This window comes from Bacillus rossius, chromosome 3 (assembly GCF_032445375.1).
Source record: "Bacillus rossius redtenbacheri isolate Brsri chromosome 3, Brsri_v3, whole genome shotgun sequence".
In the NCBI taxonomy this organism is placed as follows: domain Eukaryota; kingdom Metazoa; phylum Arthropoda; class Insecta; order Phasmatodea; family Bacillidae; genus Bacillus; species Bacillus rossius.
The window spans coordinates 95,839,554-95,856,269 of NC_086332.1; the positions used below are offsets into that span (position 1 = coordinate 95,839,554).

Sequence of the window (16,716 nt, forward strand, 5' to 3'; positions counted from 1 at the left end):
GCAAACTAGCAGTGGCTACATTTTTATAAGCAGTACACAGCGATGACGAAGACAAACAGATAAAGGTTATAATGTTTAAAAACTCTTTAAAAGAAATTTTACACATCAGACACTTTCATATCTCTGTTAATGAAATAAGTACGCTGTAATATCCAAATGAATGTTAGATTTCAACTTTAAAATACATATATTGTTTTATATGGGAAAACTACCTACACAAAACACTCTAACAACGGGACCAAAAAACATCATGCAACATTTATGTGAGAATTTTTTCTTCAAATTTTGACGCCCTAAAATAACAGTGCAACGATTATGTGATAAAACACAGTAGTTAAATAGTATGATGATATGTAAAATTTAACTAAAGGATATGTAGGTCAAATGTACCACTTTGAAGGAATGTAAATGTTCATGATTATTTTCATGAATAACAACGTATTATTTTGAATGTTTGCTACTATGATTTACTTTAATAGTCTTCTAGTAATTGTTATGGTGCCCAAAAATAATATTACTGTTGAGAGTTCTAAAGAGTCTGTTGGATTTGAGGTTCCGTTTCAATAGGGGATAACTTAAGGCCCTTGTTGTCTCCACAGTACAGCAGATTTTGTATGTAGTTTAATTATGTACCATAATCCAGTCATTCAATATGTTTTAAGTTTGTATATGGTTTTTAATTATTAATATGCTTATTTTTATCAAAAATCTGATCAATGGAACATGATGATGCAACAGGAGGACCTGGGTACATCCATTGTGATTCCAATCTTCCATGGTTTTCCAAGATAACTGGCAATGGCTGATATGGCTCCTTGCAATAGGTCAGGACTGATCACCCTTTCATAAGAAATGTTAATCATTTTCTATTAGCAGCACACACGGTCTGTGTGGATGGAGCCCTGTGGCAAGGCATGTAACTTCTTTGTGTTTTCGCAGGGAAATGCAATGTTTTTCTTGCCTTGGTATTATTAATATTCTCAGTGAAAATTAAAACTCTGAAGTTATTTGGCATGTATATTATAAGAGTTTCAAGTATAAACTTTATGTTCCTCCCATGAAATATGTCTTGAAGGAGTTACAATGAGACAAATGAAACATGTGAAACGAATCACAGGGTAGGGCGGTAGGCCAAAGCAGAGGCCACGAAGAGTACCTGACGGGGGGAGATGAGTGCGCACACGGCAGTCGAGCCAGACTTGTCCTCCCCGCTGGCCAGCTCCGGAAGCTCCCGCATGCGGTCGTCCAGGCGCAAGAAGCCGGAGCGGATGCCCTTGATGACGTCATCCCCGCGCTGGAACTCCTCGCTCTGGACGATGCTCTCCAGGAGGTGGTCCGCACAGTGTGCCGACACTCTCGCACCTGCACACCACCTTGTCATTTATGTCTTGTCAACACCTAGGTCATTGCAGACAACAAATGGTGATGAACGTACACTGAGAAACCTCAACACACAGCAATGTCTGCCACCTTCCCCACTTGCGAAAAATCCAAAATTGATTTCAGTGAGAATGGAACCTGTACAGCTTTTGTGGAAGGCAAATGACTTGAATACTTAAAACGTCATTCCTACATTATCTCGCAACATTCACACTCACTACTTTCTGTAGCACTAACACACAACACCCATTGACATGACAATATATATACAACAAATATCACTGTTCACTTGTATTTTTCTTTATAACAATGCAGAATTATGAGATATAAATTGTAAAAAATACTAAATATTTATTTCCTATAAAGTTTTTTTTTTTGGAGAAGTGTGAAAACATTTTAATGAAATATTCATACTTATACAAAATCCTTAAGACTAAACCTGGACCTAAACTGAGGTCAAACAAAAGCAAGTAAAAGGAACACTTATTTTAAATAATTCAAAACACTATGTACTGCACTAACACTCAGCAAAATTTGAAGTATTTGGAACAGGGATGATTCCTGATGTATTGGTTCCATCAAAAATATGATAACTTTAAATAATAAGGATGAAATCTATTCCTTTAACATGGGAATCATTTTTTCTTGCAGCAATCATCCTGTATAGCAGCAGTTCTACACATCTATCTGTCTTCTGTCAATCTCTTCATCTTCGTGTAGGAGCAGCAGCCTGTGTTCTATACTATCTGTTGTAAGTAGCCTAGCTTGCAGTTCCTACCTTCCACAGAGCCATCAAATATTGTTTCCACCAGACTCTCATCCCTGTACCTAGTCCCTATCCAGGTGTCTCGTGTCTACCTCAGCATCTTCCACAGGCCCTTCTCAGTACTTTCACATACATGATCCTGTCCTCCCAACTGATCATAATCATCCTTCTCCAGTAACACCACTTCTCAAATGCCTCCAGTTGCCTTTTATCGGGTTCACCACTGTAGAGTAGCACACTCCATACAAATGTTTCTAATTAAGGGTTTTCTGGTCCCAAGTTTCACTCCAATGGAGGTGAAGTCTTTTCCTCTTATTAAAGGCCACATTTGCTTAGTTAATGTGGCTACCTAGTTACTTTCTGCATCATTCCTCCAATGTTATCAGGCTTCCTAGGTATCTAAACTTTTCTACACTTTCAAGCCATTCACAGCCGTCACCTGCGTTTGGGTGCCGTGCTTACTCACTGCTTATATATTTCTATGATTTTCGTGTTGTACCAGTTGCTGAAGATTTCTACCGTAACAACCAACATATCTCCATATCTCCATGTTTATCTTTTGGCCTTGTACCTATACTCCACTGTGTCTTCCGAGCCATTTCCTTACTTCATCCAGAGCCACCTGGATGTTTAGGTTAAAACAGATAGGGGAGAGATAGCAGTCCCGGCTGAAACTAGCCTCCTTCTTCTACTGTCCACATCTCACTATGATTCTAACCTCCAGATAAAGGCTCATTAGTGTGCTCCTCTACTTAATTTTATACACATATACCTCAGCACTAGAAAGTGCTATAAAAGTGTCACATGTTTGTAGATTTCTTTTTAACCTCTTGTTATTTGTTGTCGTCAGACTGTGATGAAAGAAAAAAAAAACACAAATACAAGTTGGAATCAGCAGTTCAATTACGAATCTCTTATTGCTTTATCATATTGTTAAGGTGTCATATGGTGCCTTAAATTAAGACATCAGCGTCTTAACTAAGGCACCCAAATTTGGCAGTCATTGCATCATCAGACAGATACAATATTTTCCTTTGAGAGTGTTTACAAGTAACTGAAAATATTTTGTGCAGGACTAAAAATACAATTAGAACTTATTCCAATGTTGTCACACAATTATGAGATGTCTGGGCTTTATATTTAATGTTTATTCACAGATAACAGGTGTATAAGCAAATGGTTAGGTACACCAAATAATGATAAGATTTAAACTGGAGTAGTATCACAAAGTTTAACTGGAATAAATAATGCATGTTTATCAATGAAGGTAAATTAAGCATGAATAAACATGCATTCAATATGTTCTTCTCTTCTGACCTAACCTCTTATGTGCTTCACATCTGTATATCCACGAAGTGATCTAAGTATTTAAAAGTTTTAAGCTAATTAATTTCTTTGCAGAAATAAAAAGCAAACATGGATATATTGTTATAAGTCGTAAAACAGGTCCAAAAAGGATAGCCTAATTAATTAACACAGTTTAATATATTACCTAATATTTACACTATTCATTAAGTTATAACAAATTAATCATTTTTTCATTAAGTCCAGAATTTTCTCTCGCCACTGGAGCTCAGATCACAGTGGTTCTCCCTACTGCTTGTCTCTTATAACACACCTCTGTATTAACACACTGCCCTGCAATACTTACTCGTCCACCACATGTACAACAACTGGATACGTAAGTCCCCAACACACCAATCTTTGCACATGAAGCCCCATAGATTATCGTCAACTTTTGCTCACCAAGTGGTCACTAGCACTCTTCACCTCACTGCTGTCACACGTCAGTCTCTCCACTTATATACCTGCCAATTCCTGGCCTGGAAAGGTTACATAGTCCTCCAAAGAGTCCTGACTTAACACTTGAAGCGTCAAAAACAATAGCGTCCTAGTTACACCACTTCATGCTGACAGAAATCTGGGAACGTGCTGAAACTTCAAGAGCCGCAGATAATTCTCTGGGCTCAATGGGAAAGCACTGGGGTATGAGAAGGAGGAATGTAAGTCACTGCTGCTAATCAGATTAGGTGTGTATCAGTAATGGAGGAATGGTTGCTACCTACATTGTGCTCATGGGCAACACATCTCTCTCAATATATTCCCTCAACTGGTTCAAATGCACCACTTTCCTTCATCCTCTTTTTCCTCTCTGGACGTGGTATACCAAATTATTTAGTCATTTCAAAACTTCATATGGGCCTTCTCATGACACTTAAAGTTAGGAGCATTTGCCTTTCTTTCGTTGCAGGTTGTATAACCACAACAAATCAAATTACTGAAATCTGGCAGTTAACCTTCAGGTCACACCTTGTCTTCATACAATTTGCTGATAATCGAAGGTTTTTTCAGGCCTAATCGTGTATGAGTGCCATGTGCTCTTCAAGATATTTGGCAGTTGGGGGTGCTGGTTTACTCTTCACAAGGATGATAGAACTTTATGTTACAGGGTAGCCTCAACTCCTTTACAAACACAATACTTGCAGGAGTCTGTCCAGTGGAGTCATAAAAGATCAGCCCTGAATTCCCATTCAGAAATAATTGGATGTATTGATCCCAATCTTGTTGGTATTCAGCCACAACCTTTGCAAGGTGCTCCTCTAGGGCTCTGTAGGAGCCTTTCCACCATGCCATCAGACTGAGGATGTAAGGCTGTGGTCCTGGTTTTCTTTACCTTCAGTAATTGACACACCACCTGAAATATAGTCAAATCCAAATTGTGGCCTTGGCCTGTGCAGCTTCATCAGTACCCTGAATCTGCAGATGATGACCACCGTGGTGGTGGCTTCCTGGTTAAGAAGAGCATAAGCCTCTGGCCACTTCCTGAAGTATTAAATTGCCAAAAGGACATACAATTACCATCTTTAGTCTTGGGAAATGGCCCAGTCTTGTAGTACAGTTAAGTACACATTTGACTTTGCATGCGCACATTATGAGGGAAAGTAGTTCTTGTGGAGCAGCGGGACTTGCTGTTGCATGAGGTCTCAGGTGTTCTCAGATCTTCTTCCACCCCCACTCAAGCGGATTCTTCCTCTCATTGAGCCACTGCTGCACTTGGTGGTAAACTCTGAATGAATGCTGCCTGGAAGCTGCTGAAGTGGGGGGAAGTGCAGCCAACTTGAACAACGAATGTACAAGCTGTTTTGCAATTGCCTGCAAGTAACACTGGTAGCGAAGAGAATCTAGATCTTCAGTGTTCTTTGCTCCAAATATGGCAAGAAGGAAATGCTTCCCAGCATCAGCCACTGCACTCGGCTCAGATTTGGGGTCGCTGAAGACAAGAAGCTTCGTGCGAAGAGCCTTGTTGGCCTGAACTTTCCTAAATGCTGCAATTTTCCCCTTCTTATAGATAGCTGAGACAGTGTCACATCCTGTGAAAGCATATACTGCGAAGAGAACATTTTTCATCTCCCCAATGCCTCGCTGTATGTTAGAAATGGAGTACACTTTTTCCTGTTGATTGCCTTTCTTCAGTACCACCATTTTCAATTTGTTATCGGGGGGCGCGTGGACAGACAATAAGACTGATAATTCTGTGTCGTCGCTAACTATGGAAGCTCCAAGTCCTTTCTCTGCTTCATTAATCGCTGTAAGAACTATCATTAATTCAGCATCACCCGGTGCTTGATGTACTGTGCAACCAGCTCTTTGCAAGTGCACTGTGAGGAGAGAAATTAGTCCCATTTTGTTCTTAAAATTAGACAGAAATTCACTTTGACAGAGATTTACGTGAATTGAGTTTTCTACTTTCACTTCAACATGAGTGGTTGTCCGTGATTTGCGCAAGTGTTTTTCATATTTTGTGTTTCCTTTCTCATATCCATCAAAAACAACAGTACCTTGTCCATAATGAGTAATAATATAACTGGTGTATTGCTCACAAATCTGCCTGTAGGTAGCAGGGCGTCGCCAGACCACGCGATGAAGGAGGTGGCCCCCATCAATGATGTAGGGAACTTCCTCTGAATCTGAGGTTATCGTAGATTCATTTTCTTCTGACACCAAAACTGACACAATTGAAGATTTTCTTCCCTTCCTCATTAGACCAGATTAATCAAGGAGGGATGGAGGATAAGCACATAATTAAAATTGGAATATTTCTGCCAGTCTCTCATCACTCCTTACTGTGCACACCATCCGATGTAAAAGAGTATTAGGGTTCACACATACAGTGTCGTCATTATTTGTTACTGAATTAGTGATAGATGCTAGAGACTTCACAGCTAACTTTCTCTTCAAGTGTATCTCACTGAATGTTTTTCCCTCGATCTCTTTCAAGGCTATTACTCCAATTTCAAATGCTTTATCACAGTTTACGTTTTGATCCACTACAATGCCTGTTGATAAAGAAGATAATGCCTGTTGATAAAGAAGATAGTTCAGGGGTTTTTTAAAATGGGTTGTGTTCCTCAAGCCAAGAATTTAAAGTTTGCCAGTTTTCAGAATTTATTTTCTGCCTTGCCTCTCGTAGCTCTAGGTGCTGCTCTGAAGAGAGACTGCGCACTCCCGCAAATTCTTCCATTGCTTCGACTATCCGAGAACAGGTTGGCATGGAGTTAATCCAAGTTGCAATAGTTGTTACTGTGATTGCTCTGCCTCCGGTCAAGCCACCAATGGTACTCAAGGATCACATCAAAACCTGTTCAATGGTCATGTCACTCCACACTCCAGACCAAAACTTCTCAGTGCGTTGGATGGTAAAATAACCATGGTTAACGAACAAATTGTGTTCTCCAGAGTTCATTAAGGTGTGAAGTTACAGTGAGTTTTGTAAGTAAACATGAGCAGATTTAGCATAGTTGATGTGACCAGATGCATGGAAAATAGGAAGCATTTGGTGGAAACGGTAATGGTGGAGGAGGAAGTCCCAGCTCCTCTCTGCTCTAATTAACATTCGAACTTGCTCAATCATTTCTATGAACTGAATCCACAGTTTTTGTATTCGCCCTGATTCTTTCAATTGTTGAAGTTGCTTTTCCAAACGTTCCACAAAGTTCTTCACTGCAGCTGACTGCGTAATATCTTCAGCCATTGCATTACCATGCTTAAAAGATGAATAGATGATATTCAGCTCATCTTTACCAACACTAATGCAAGCTTCATTTGTCTTCAAAAATACAGTTATGCTCTTCGACTAGGAAGAGAGCACTAACGACCCTAGAGTAAGCTTTTCCGTTCATCATTTGTTGAACACTATTTTTTTCATAGACTGTACTGTCATCCTTTTAATTTTCTCGGGTGTTTGTCTTTTAGAAGTAGGATGGATTATTTCAGATATCAGGACCTTGAGCACTTCAGGTACCAGTTCAGCTCCTCCAGTAGCAATTTCACCAATTGTTGGAAACTACAAACAGTTGTAACTTTTGGACTTGATCTCACGGCGAATAATAGCAGCCGCAGTTTTGATTACTCTTAGTTCCTCTTGAGCTTCGTTTTCCAAGTTTCGATTTTTTTACTAGTTGTGTGATAAAATACTAGAAGTTGATCCAGAAAAACAAAAAATACTTTTTTTTCCTGGTAATACTGCAAAACGCAAACTGTTACCGTAGCGCTGGATCAATTTTCTTTTCAGTTACTGGATTCAGTTGAAGGAACATAGTTTGTAATTCTTGAAAAGCATACTGACATTCATCATTTTCCTCTTCCTCCAAGTAATCACACAACTTATCGAAAGCATGTTCTCTGTTAGCATCAGCGCTTGACCCACCTTTGGTTGTTGCTGCTCCTTTTTCGGGCTGTGATGATCCTGGTTTCTGGAATCACTGGTAGCAGTACCAGTGGTATCTCCAATCAGAACTGACGAGGTCTATGACCTGAGAGAGCCTCACACTGACTTCATCTCCCCACTTGTTGTGTCTGTTATTTGCTTAAGTTTGAATGCTTTCAATATACTTCAAAGTTTTTGTACAAAACTCCACTTATCCTGGGCTGTATTTCTACACTTAGATACATCCACACACTTTTGGCCACAAAGAAAACATAATTTTTTAAAATCAAAAGACTGACAGAGTATTTTTGCTGGAGGAGCCGCTTCATGTTTAGGTGGCTTTGGACGTAATATATAAGTATGCCGACACTTACCGTGCACTTGGAGTGAGGAATCATGTTTGTATGAACTTTTCTTTCACTCCATCTTTACGAATTTCACTACACTGTATTATTTTGTCCACCACCTTTCTGGTCAGAGGAATGAGTTTACCACCCTTGTCCCTACAAGGTTTCAACACACACTTTGCCATAATTTACACACTTTCAAATGACTATCACATATAAATATATAGTAGTTTAATATTTCACACAGTTATCTAAACACGAACCATGAAAAAATAACCTAGAAGTTCACGAAGAATCATATTCACATACGCACTCAACAGGTCTTCCACTGCGACTGAGGGAAAGAGAGTTTGGGAAGAGAAAGGGAGGGTGGGAAGGCGATAAGAAGGGAGACGCCAGGCGGTTGGCCGGCCCTCCCCCCTCCTCCAACTGGTGTAGTGGCTTGTACCGGCGACCGTGCGTGTATTGAACAGATCCTTACAATGGGAACTTTTGAGTTACTTCAGTTTACATAATGATAATTTAATGTGTTTCCAACAAATCTGAAAATTTTTTAAAAATAGGCACTTTTACCCCCTCCATATCTCGGGAACCGTCCACTTTAACGTGATTATGTACAGAATAATTTTTGTTCATAATTTAATGTAGATTATTTTTATATGGAATAATGTATGCGCTAAACTGCATAGTTTTAGAGATATTTGCGAAAAACTACCATTTCACCCTCTTCCCACCCCCTCCCTTCCTAACCCGACGCTCAAATTAGTGTAACTTTTTATTACATACTACGGGGAGTACATAGAACAGTTTAGCGTTGGAGGGAAACTTTTCTTTTGGATGTTAGGGTTTGCCCATTTTTTGGGCTAATTGCACTACTGTACTTATTGTAAAGGCCTACCCTCTCTAATGGGGCTCTAAGATTGTAAGACCTCTCTTTTCCACGACTATACTACTGTGGCACTTTTCTGGCTAAATATGTCACATTGTTAACACCAAGTCAAAACTAGTGCTGATGAATCTTGGCCAGAGTTTTATCTGCTCCAAGATGGTCACCCGAGGTCCTATCAAACATTTCTTTCAGCACTTCTGGCACCAGGCTCTATGGGAAGAGTAGCTGCATGATAATCTCTTTCCAATTTGGGAACTCCCATGCCCTCTTCAATAACTCATCCACAATCCTTAAGGATAAGCTTTAATAGCTATTCGTTACTGGATATCTCATGCCATGATGGACGTCCTAATATACAGGGTTTGTATAAAAAAAACTATTGGGAGCAATAATTAAAAATCAAAACAAGTAGGTATTTATCACATTTTGCAAACCTCAAAACTAAATTTAATTCTTACACCCCTTTTCACATAGCTGTACTTGAAGAAGACTTTGTAAGAATAAACAACATTGTGTTTTGGCCCAGTGGGTGCTTGATAAGCCCCTTTTATGATATACTTCACCCTAATGAACTTGCCAACAATGATGCTACCTCTGCTAATTAAACCCCTTTAGGAAGGGCAAGTCCTAATCCCTTACCTGTCTTGGGCTCGGCGTTTAATCCAATCCAAGTGTCAGGAGGAACACTGAAAAAAAATTTTTGTGCAAACAAACTCAAAGGAAAGGGATTCATTCTATCAAAATATATGAAGTCTCAGATCAAAATCTATTGAATTTTCTGAAAATATTCTCACATCCCACCATGACATAATTTGTTTAACAGAAATCTGGTTTAATAATGACAGCAAAAATTCACATTGCTTGACTGATGTATATTTTACTTTTTAAAGTGATAGAGACGCTATTCTTGCGATGAAAGAACAAGGTAGTGGTGTTCTTATTGCAATCAACAAAAATAAAATCTCTTCAGTTAAACCGATTAATACTTTTGAATACCCCGGTATTGAAGCTGTATGGGTTAAAATTAAAATAAATCCTACCAAATCTCTTATACTGGGTACTACCTGTATTTATCTACCCCCACAAACAAATACAGGAGCATATTCCTCTTACTTTGAGAACCTTGAAGACACATTAACTATATATTCTGTCAAAAAGATTTAATAATATTTGGTGACCTTAATGTTCCTGGTATTGATTGGTCCAATAATATCTAACACATAAATGGCAATAACAATTCAGTCTCTAATCAATTTTTTATCAAGTCTTGGTTTAAGACGGCAATAACACTCAAGCTCCTACAAATCTGTTGGACTTATTTTGCTAATCTATCTCAGTGTTCAGTGGCTAAAACAGAAGCAGCACTCATAAAAAAAAACTCGTACCATCCTGCTCTTTCTACAAAAAATATTCTGGACATTTTTTCCAGTCTTGAACTTCAAAATTGGTGACTATCTTAGCCTTTATAACACTATTAAAAATTATGATTGGTCCAAATATTATAAATCATCAAATGTTAATTATCTTAATCAACTAACCACCTGCAAATGTAAGAACATACTGACTACATCTACTCCATTACGAAAAAATCTTCCAGCTACCCCAGTTGGTTCTCTAGGTAGTAAATACAAGCCCTTTAATCAAAGGAACACTTTCATAAACTTTATAAAAGAAAAATAATCTGATTTACTATTCTTACTTTTCTCAATATTGTACGCAAATCAAAAATCTTATTAAACGTGTCAAAATAAACTGGTGCAAATTTATCAACAATAATATTAAGGTCAGCACTCAAAAATTTTGGTACTTTGTTAAAATAATGAGAAATTGTTTTCATGAACAACACTCATTGAAAGTAAATGGTGTTACATATAGCCATCCAGATCTGTTATCTAAAGTTTTTCCTGAATATTTTTTCCAGTGTTTATGTACCTTCTAATGTTAGCTACCAATGCAATACCCCCTTCTATGTGTTATGATACAAACTCAGTTCGTTCTATTTGGGAAAGCTTAGTGCTTTGGGGTATTAAGTCTTTTAAGTCTTCCATTTCTTCTGGTCAAGTTGGAATACCAAATTTTATTATAAAAAGCTGTACTCATGTATTAACTCCCCTTCTGAACCACTTATTTAACATAAGCCTAAAAACTCAAGTCTTTTCTAACATGGAAAATTACTAGGGTTGTCCCTATTCATAAGAATGGCACCAAATTAAATGTCACCAATTATCGCCCAATATCTCTTCTTAATGGCCTTTCAAACATATTTGAAAAAATTATCAGTAAAATTATAAATTTCCCTCTTAAAAATAGATTCTCTCTCTACCAACATTGCTTAAGAACTGGCACAACAACAGCTACTAATCTCATTTATTTTCTCCCCATCTACGGAGAGATGCCTGTTATTTTGATAAAGCGAAAGCTTTTGATACCATTAACGATGTTATTCTACTCAAAAAACTATCTAAATTTTGTTAAGTGACAATTTCATAAACTAGTTCTCTAACTACCTTAAAAAGATTTTTTTTGCTTCAACTAACTGTAGTTATCACTTTTTAAAGCTAGTTCCGGTGTACCTCAAGGTGGCACACATTCACCCTTCCTTTTTAATATATTTATTGATGACATCTCTTGTGCAGTGGCGTAGCGTGCCATCTCGGCGCCTGGGGCGGGAGACCCATTTTGCCGCCCCCATTCTATAGGTGCTTAGTTAAAATTAAATTTCACATGCAATGAGGTACCTTTTATTGAAGTTAAAATAGGATGAGCGGTTTTACAAGCGGATTCTACGGGCCTTATGAGCAGCGAAGTCAGAAATAACTTTGTCAAAATCAATATTAGCAGCCAATTCTTGTTCAATCGACAATATAGCCAAGTTTATAGTCTAGCGGAGCTCATAGTAGATCTAAGGTAATTGTGCCACTGCCCCGTTGACCCTTTAGACCCCTGGTGCGAAACTATAATTTGTGGATTTTTGGGATTTAAATTAACGGACTAATAAAACTGAAACTGGGATTTTACGTTCAGCGTGTTTCATCCAATCCCTGCCAGACCTAGAAGAAAAAAGGCGTCGACCGTTAGAAAATGATTTAACTGAGAAGGGCTTGTAAACCCATAATTTGTAATTTGCTAAATTTTTGGTATATTTATTTGCATGTTAAGGTGTGTCAATTTTTTGCTAGATTTCGCCTATGTTAATTAGTATTTACAGCGGTGATACGCCCGGTGCGTATCTATATTTGTATTTGTATTTGTATTAATATGTTCTTATATATTTTTAATGCCTTTTTGGTAATTATATTTAATTTTTGGAGCTCCGAAGTATATGATCAAATTATAATTTTTTCGGGGAATTGTTAAAGTATTTTTTTAGTATTATTATATAGCTATTTTTTTATAAGTAGTAATAGGGTAGGTATTTTATGATGGATGCGCCGATTTGTGATAAAACGATTTTATGATATATATATATTTATTAAATGTTGTCATATAAATTTTGCGTCTTTTTAACTTGCTGCCTCCTCTCACTGTTCGCAACCTTATTAGTATTTTTTAAGCCTGCTATTAGTTTGGGTTTTAATATTTTTTTGGGTTTACCTGCGCTCGCGGTACGGGGCAATATAGGAGTTTTACTGTGTCCCGGTTCGCGGAAGTTGTTTGGTTTGCCCTGGGTTAAGGTCAAACTTTACAGTACAATGCGTAGTACTAAATTCAATGAGTGCGAAAGAGAGGCATCGACACGGGCCGACGCGTGAAACAAAAGATTTTGTATGAGTAATTAACATAATAAGGAGTGCCGCTCAACTCGGCTCGCGCGCGCCGGGCGGCGCGGCGTGATGCGATGTTGCCGTTCGTATGTAAACAAACAAACGTTATAAAGAGCTCTGTCAGTGATTTCGCAGTTTTTCTTTTAAATAAATATTAAAAAATAGTTGGTGCGCAAAATGTTAGATAAAAATGGAACATTATAGTGTGTCTGACACATGTAATGAATGAATCATAGATCAGATCTCAACCAGCTTCACCGGCGACCCGCCCCCGCGGGCTGCCGCCCGGGGCGGGCCGCCCCCTCCGCCCCACCCACGCTACGCCACTGCTCTTGTGTTTACATCCACTCCACAAGGGTACTTTTTGCAGATGATCTCAAAATTTGTAAAAGTATAAAATCTCCCAATGATTGCATATTATTTAAGAATGACATTGAAGAAATTAATAACTGGTGAAAGGATAATCAAGGATATTTGAACAAATATAAGACAAAAATTATTTATTTCACTAGAAAATATCTTCCAATAAGATTTGATTACCAACTGGAAAAGATTCTAATTCTGAAAACCCTTTCTCTAAAATATTTGGGAATTATTTTTGACTATAAAATATATTTTCATTTGCACGTAACCAATTAACCACCTGTTTAAAACAAACTCTAACTTTAATCAAATTTATCACATATCATGCTACCAATCTTGACTCTATAGACTTATTGTATTAATCAGGTCCAAATTAGAGTACTGCCAGTTATCCGGCATTCAATTAACTTCTCTGGTGATTAAAAATAGAATCTATTCAAAACAAATTGGTTAAAATCATTAATCTCTAAAATCTTCCCCAACCTGATCTATCTAATCTTTCTGATTGCAGAGTGCATCTGGAGCTATTTTCATTAAAAATGTCCATAGCTTAACTGTAGGTATATACTGGATAATATAGGACTGAGTCCCACAATTTAATATCAATTAAACTTTGTTCTTTGGGCTAAACTTACATGAGGAATGATTTATTCTTTAGATTAATTTTTAACTATAGCAGTCTTGATAAACTTGATATATTGGATAAAAATATATTGTTACGAACATGAGCAGGGCCAGAGCTGGCTGGCGGCCCAGCACGGCCACTGACGTAACATGGCCGCCGCAATGTGAGACGTGCCACGCCAACCTGGTGGATTACAAGGGTCGCTGCTTCCCCCCCTCCTGCCCTACGCTCCCTGCACGAAGCTCTGACTCTGAAACCTAGCAGCTGCCGCGCGAGCTCCCGACGTGTTTCTCAATAAATCTGGCGTCGGGACAGCGCGGAATGACGCGACTTCTAGAAGTGGCGCCTGGGCCACTTCTATATAAGCCCAGGACGCCGGCCTCCGAGTTCAGTTGGGAGTTCAGTTCCAGGGCGAGTGTCTGGGCGATAGTGCCGCGGGTGCGGCAGAGTTCCTCGGCGAGCTAGTTCCTCGGTGATAGTTGGGTGACGAGAGTGCAGCGGGTGCGGCGAGAGTCCCGAGCGAAGTTCCAAGCGAAGCGTCGAGCGGATCCTCGGTGAAGGGAAGTGCGACGGCGGAGTGCGGCGACGGAGGTCCACGAGGGGTGCTGAGGCAAGAGATGTGCCAGAGGTGCGGCCCAGCAAGGTGTGCGGTGTGTAAAAACGAGTGACTGGGGAGTAAACATTTTTTTAGTGTAATTGATTATTAGGCATTTATAAGAGTATTTGTTAGTGATGTAAATATTGGCAATCAATGAAACTGTGTAGTAAAATCTTTAATTGGGCTATCCATTTACGAACCCAGTGGTTTTCCCACAATTAATTATTATTTATGTTTTTAATAATTCATAAAAATATGAAATAAATAACTAAATATATAAAAGTATATTAAATATACAGTAGAGTCCCGCTAATCCGAACCCTGCTAATACGAAAATCCGCCTAATCCGAACAGGGCTAGGACAAAAAAATTTAATTTTTATAATATTTAAGAACAAGAAAAGAAAAACCAGATTTTTCAAGTAATGTTGTACATTTATTAATATGTACATAAACTTATAATTTATCTATTTCACTATCTAACTGAAAAGAGAAAAAAATTGGATTACGTACATAGTACTTAAATACATATGTACGTATTGAAAATTTTTGAATTTACTTAAATACTATATGTAGAATTCATGTTCTGTACAGGATTGACACAAAACAAAACTTAAAAAAGCAAACCATTATCTAAGAGGTAAAGTCAGTAATCTTCCTTTGATGCAATGCACTAAATCGGCTTGAAGATGCAATGTTTCGCCAACGCTGCATAAACATAAAATATGTTGGGGTTGAATCGGCATGTGGCTCGAAGTAGCGCAAAGCCAGATCAAGGGCACTGGCTGCGGTAGTATGAGAAACAACATCAATCGGCGCGTTACCTTCCTCCTCACTGTCGTCTGCATCGAGATCAGTTGACGTTCCCTGCACAGCTGCTACGATATCTTCATCTGTGTATTCCTCGTGGCCACAGTCGTCAATGGCCGTCCACTTTTCAACGCACTCTTCTGCATTTTCGCAACCTGGTACAATTTTTTTCACTAGTTGAAGAAGTTCAAACTTTTCTTTTGCCGGGGGGAAGACCGTTTGGACGAACTCTAAATCAAGCCAAAGATTTTCCCATGATTTCTCTAAAGATTCCTTTTGTGTTTTCTCCCAAGCTTCTGCTACCCAGTAAATGACATATTTGATGGTGATTTTCTTGAGTTTATGCAAGATTGTCAGTTCTTCATTCTCTTCAAGCAGGCTACAAAGAAGCATTTTTCTGCAATTCTGTTTCAAAGTCTGCAAAACTCTTTGGTCTATTGGCTGCAAAATTGAAGTGACATTTGGTGGGAGAAAAATGGCTTTGATATCATCGCAAAAAACGTTGCATTTCTTCAGGATGTGACGGAGCATTGTCTATGAGTAACAAAGCACTAGGAGGCAATCCATTTTCTTTATTAAAAGCCTTTACTTTTGGCACAAATTATTTTTCAAACCAGTCTTGGAACAAGACACCATCCATACAAGCTTTCTTTTGGTTTCTGTAAAATACAGGGAGAGTGTTCATGTTTTTAAAACAGTGTGGTTTTGCCGATAACCATCAGTGGAAGCTTATTTGTGGCAGAAGAATTGCAGCAGGCTAACACAGTTAGGGGTGGTTTATCCATTTTAAATCCTGGTGCAGATTATTCCTCTTGTGATGCAAGACTTTTGGTAGGCAATGCTTTAAAGTTAAGTCCCGTCTCATCCGCGTTATAAACTTGCTGTGGCGAGTAGGAAGAAATGATATATTTGAACTCTTCAAGGTATTCAATAGCTGCTTCTTGTTTGCTGACAGTTTCTCCCCAGTTATTGTAAGCTGCCTGATTCCATGTTGTTTCTTCCATCGGTCTAAGAAACTGCAACTAGCCGTAAATGATGCGTCACCATTCATGAGCTTGTTCAATTGAAGCTCTTTTTCTTGAATCAGAGAGCCAGTGATAGGGATTCATTTTTGTCTTTCTTGGCTAAACCATAAAGTTCTTCGTCCAATTTTTCGTAAGAAGACACTGTCGTTTTGCTACGTTTTTCAATATTTTTTTCACTTGTGGTAGTACAATACTGCTCAATTTTACCTATTCTTTTTCCAATCGGAAATGGTTGCTTTGCCGACACCGAATTCTTTCGATAACAGAGTGGCACTTTCACCTTTGTGAAATCTTTTCAGCACTTCCAGTTTTTCTTTTAATGTAGGTACACGAGTTATGTTTAAGCTTGCTTGTCATGATGACCAACAGCAGGGACAGGCACAGAATGTAAAAACCACACTACACACCGCTCACAAGGGCTCACAACACACAGGGCAAGTGCA

The 16,716-nt window shown here is 38.5% G+C and overlaps 1 protein-coding gene across 5 annotated transcripts in view; it reads right to left on the reverse strand.

The window, feature by feature from the left end:
- The window catches only part of LOC134531050 (protein phosphatase 1B), a 97,586-nt gene that overhangs the window by 74,918 nt on the left and 5,952 nt on the right, over positions 1-16,716 (reverse strand). For all 5 annotated transcript variants that reach the window (XM_063366560.1, XM_063366559.1, XM_063366558.1 and 2 more), the window contains exon 3: positions 1,157-1,362. In XM_063366560.1, coding sequence (XP_063222630.1) covers positions 1,157-1,362 — 206 coding nt within the window. The remainder of the gene's footprint in view (positions 1-1,156; positions 1,363-16,716) is intronic.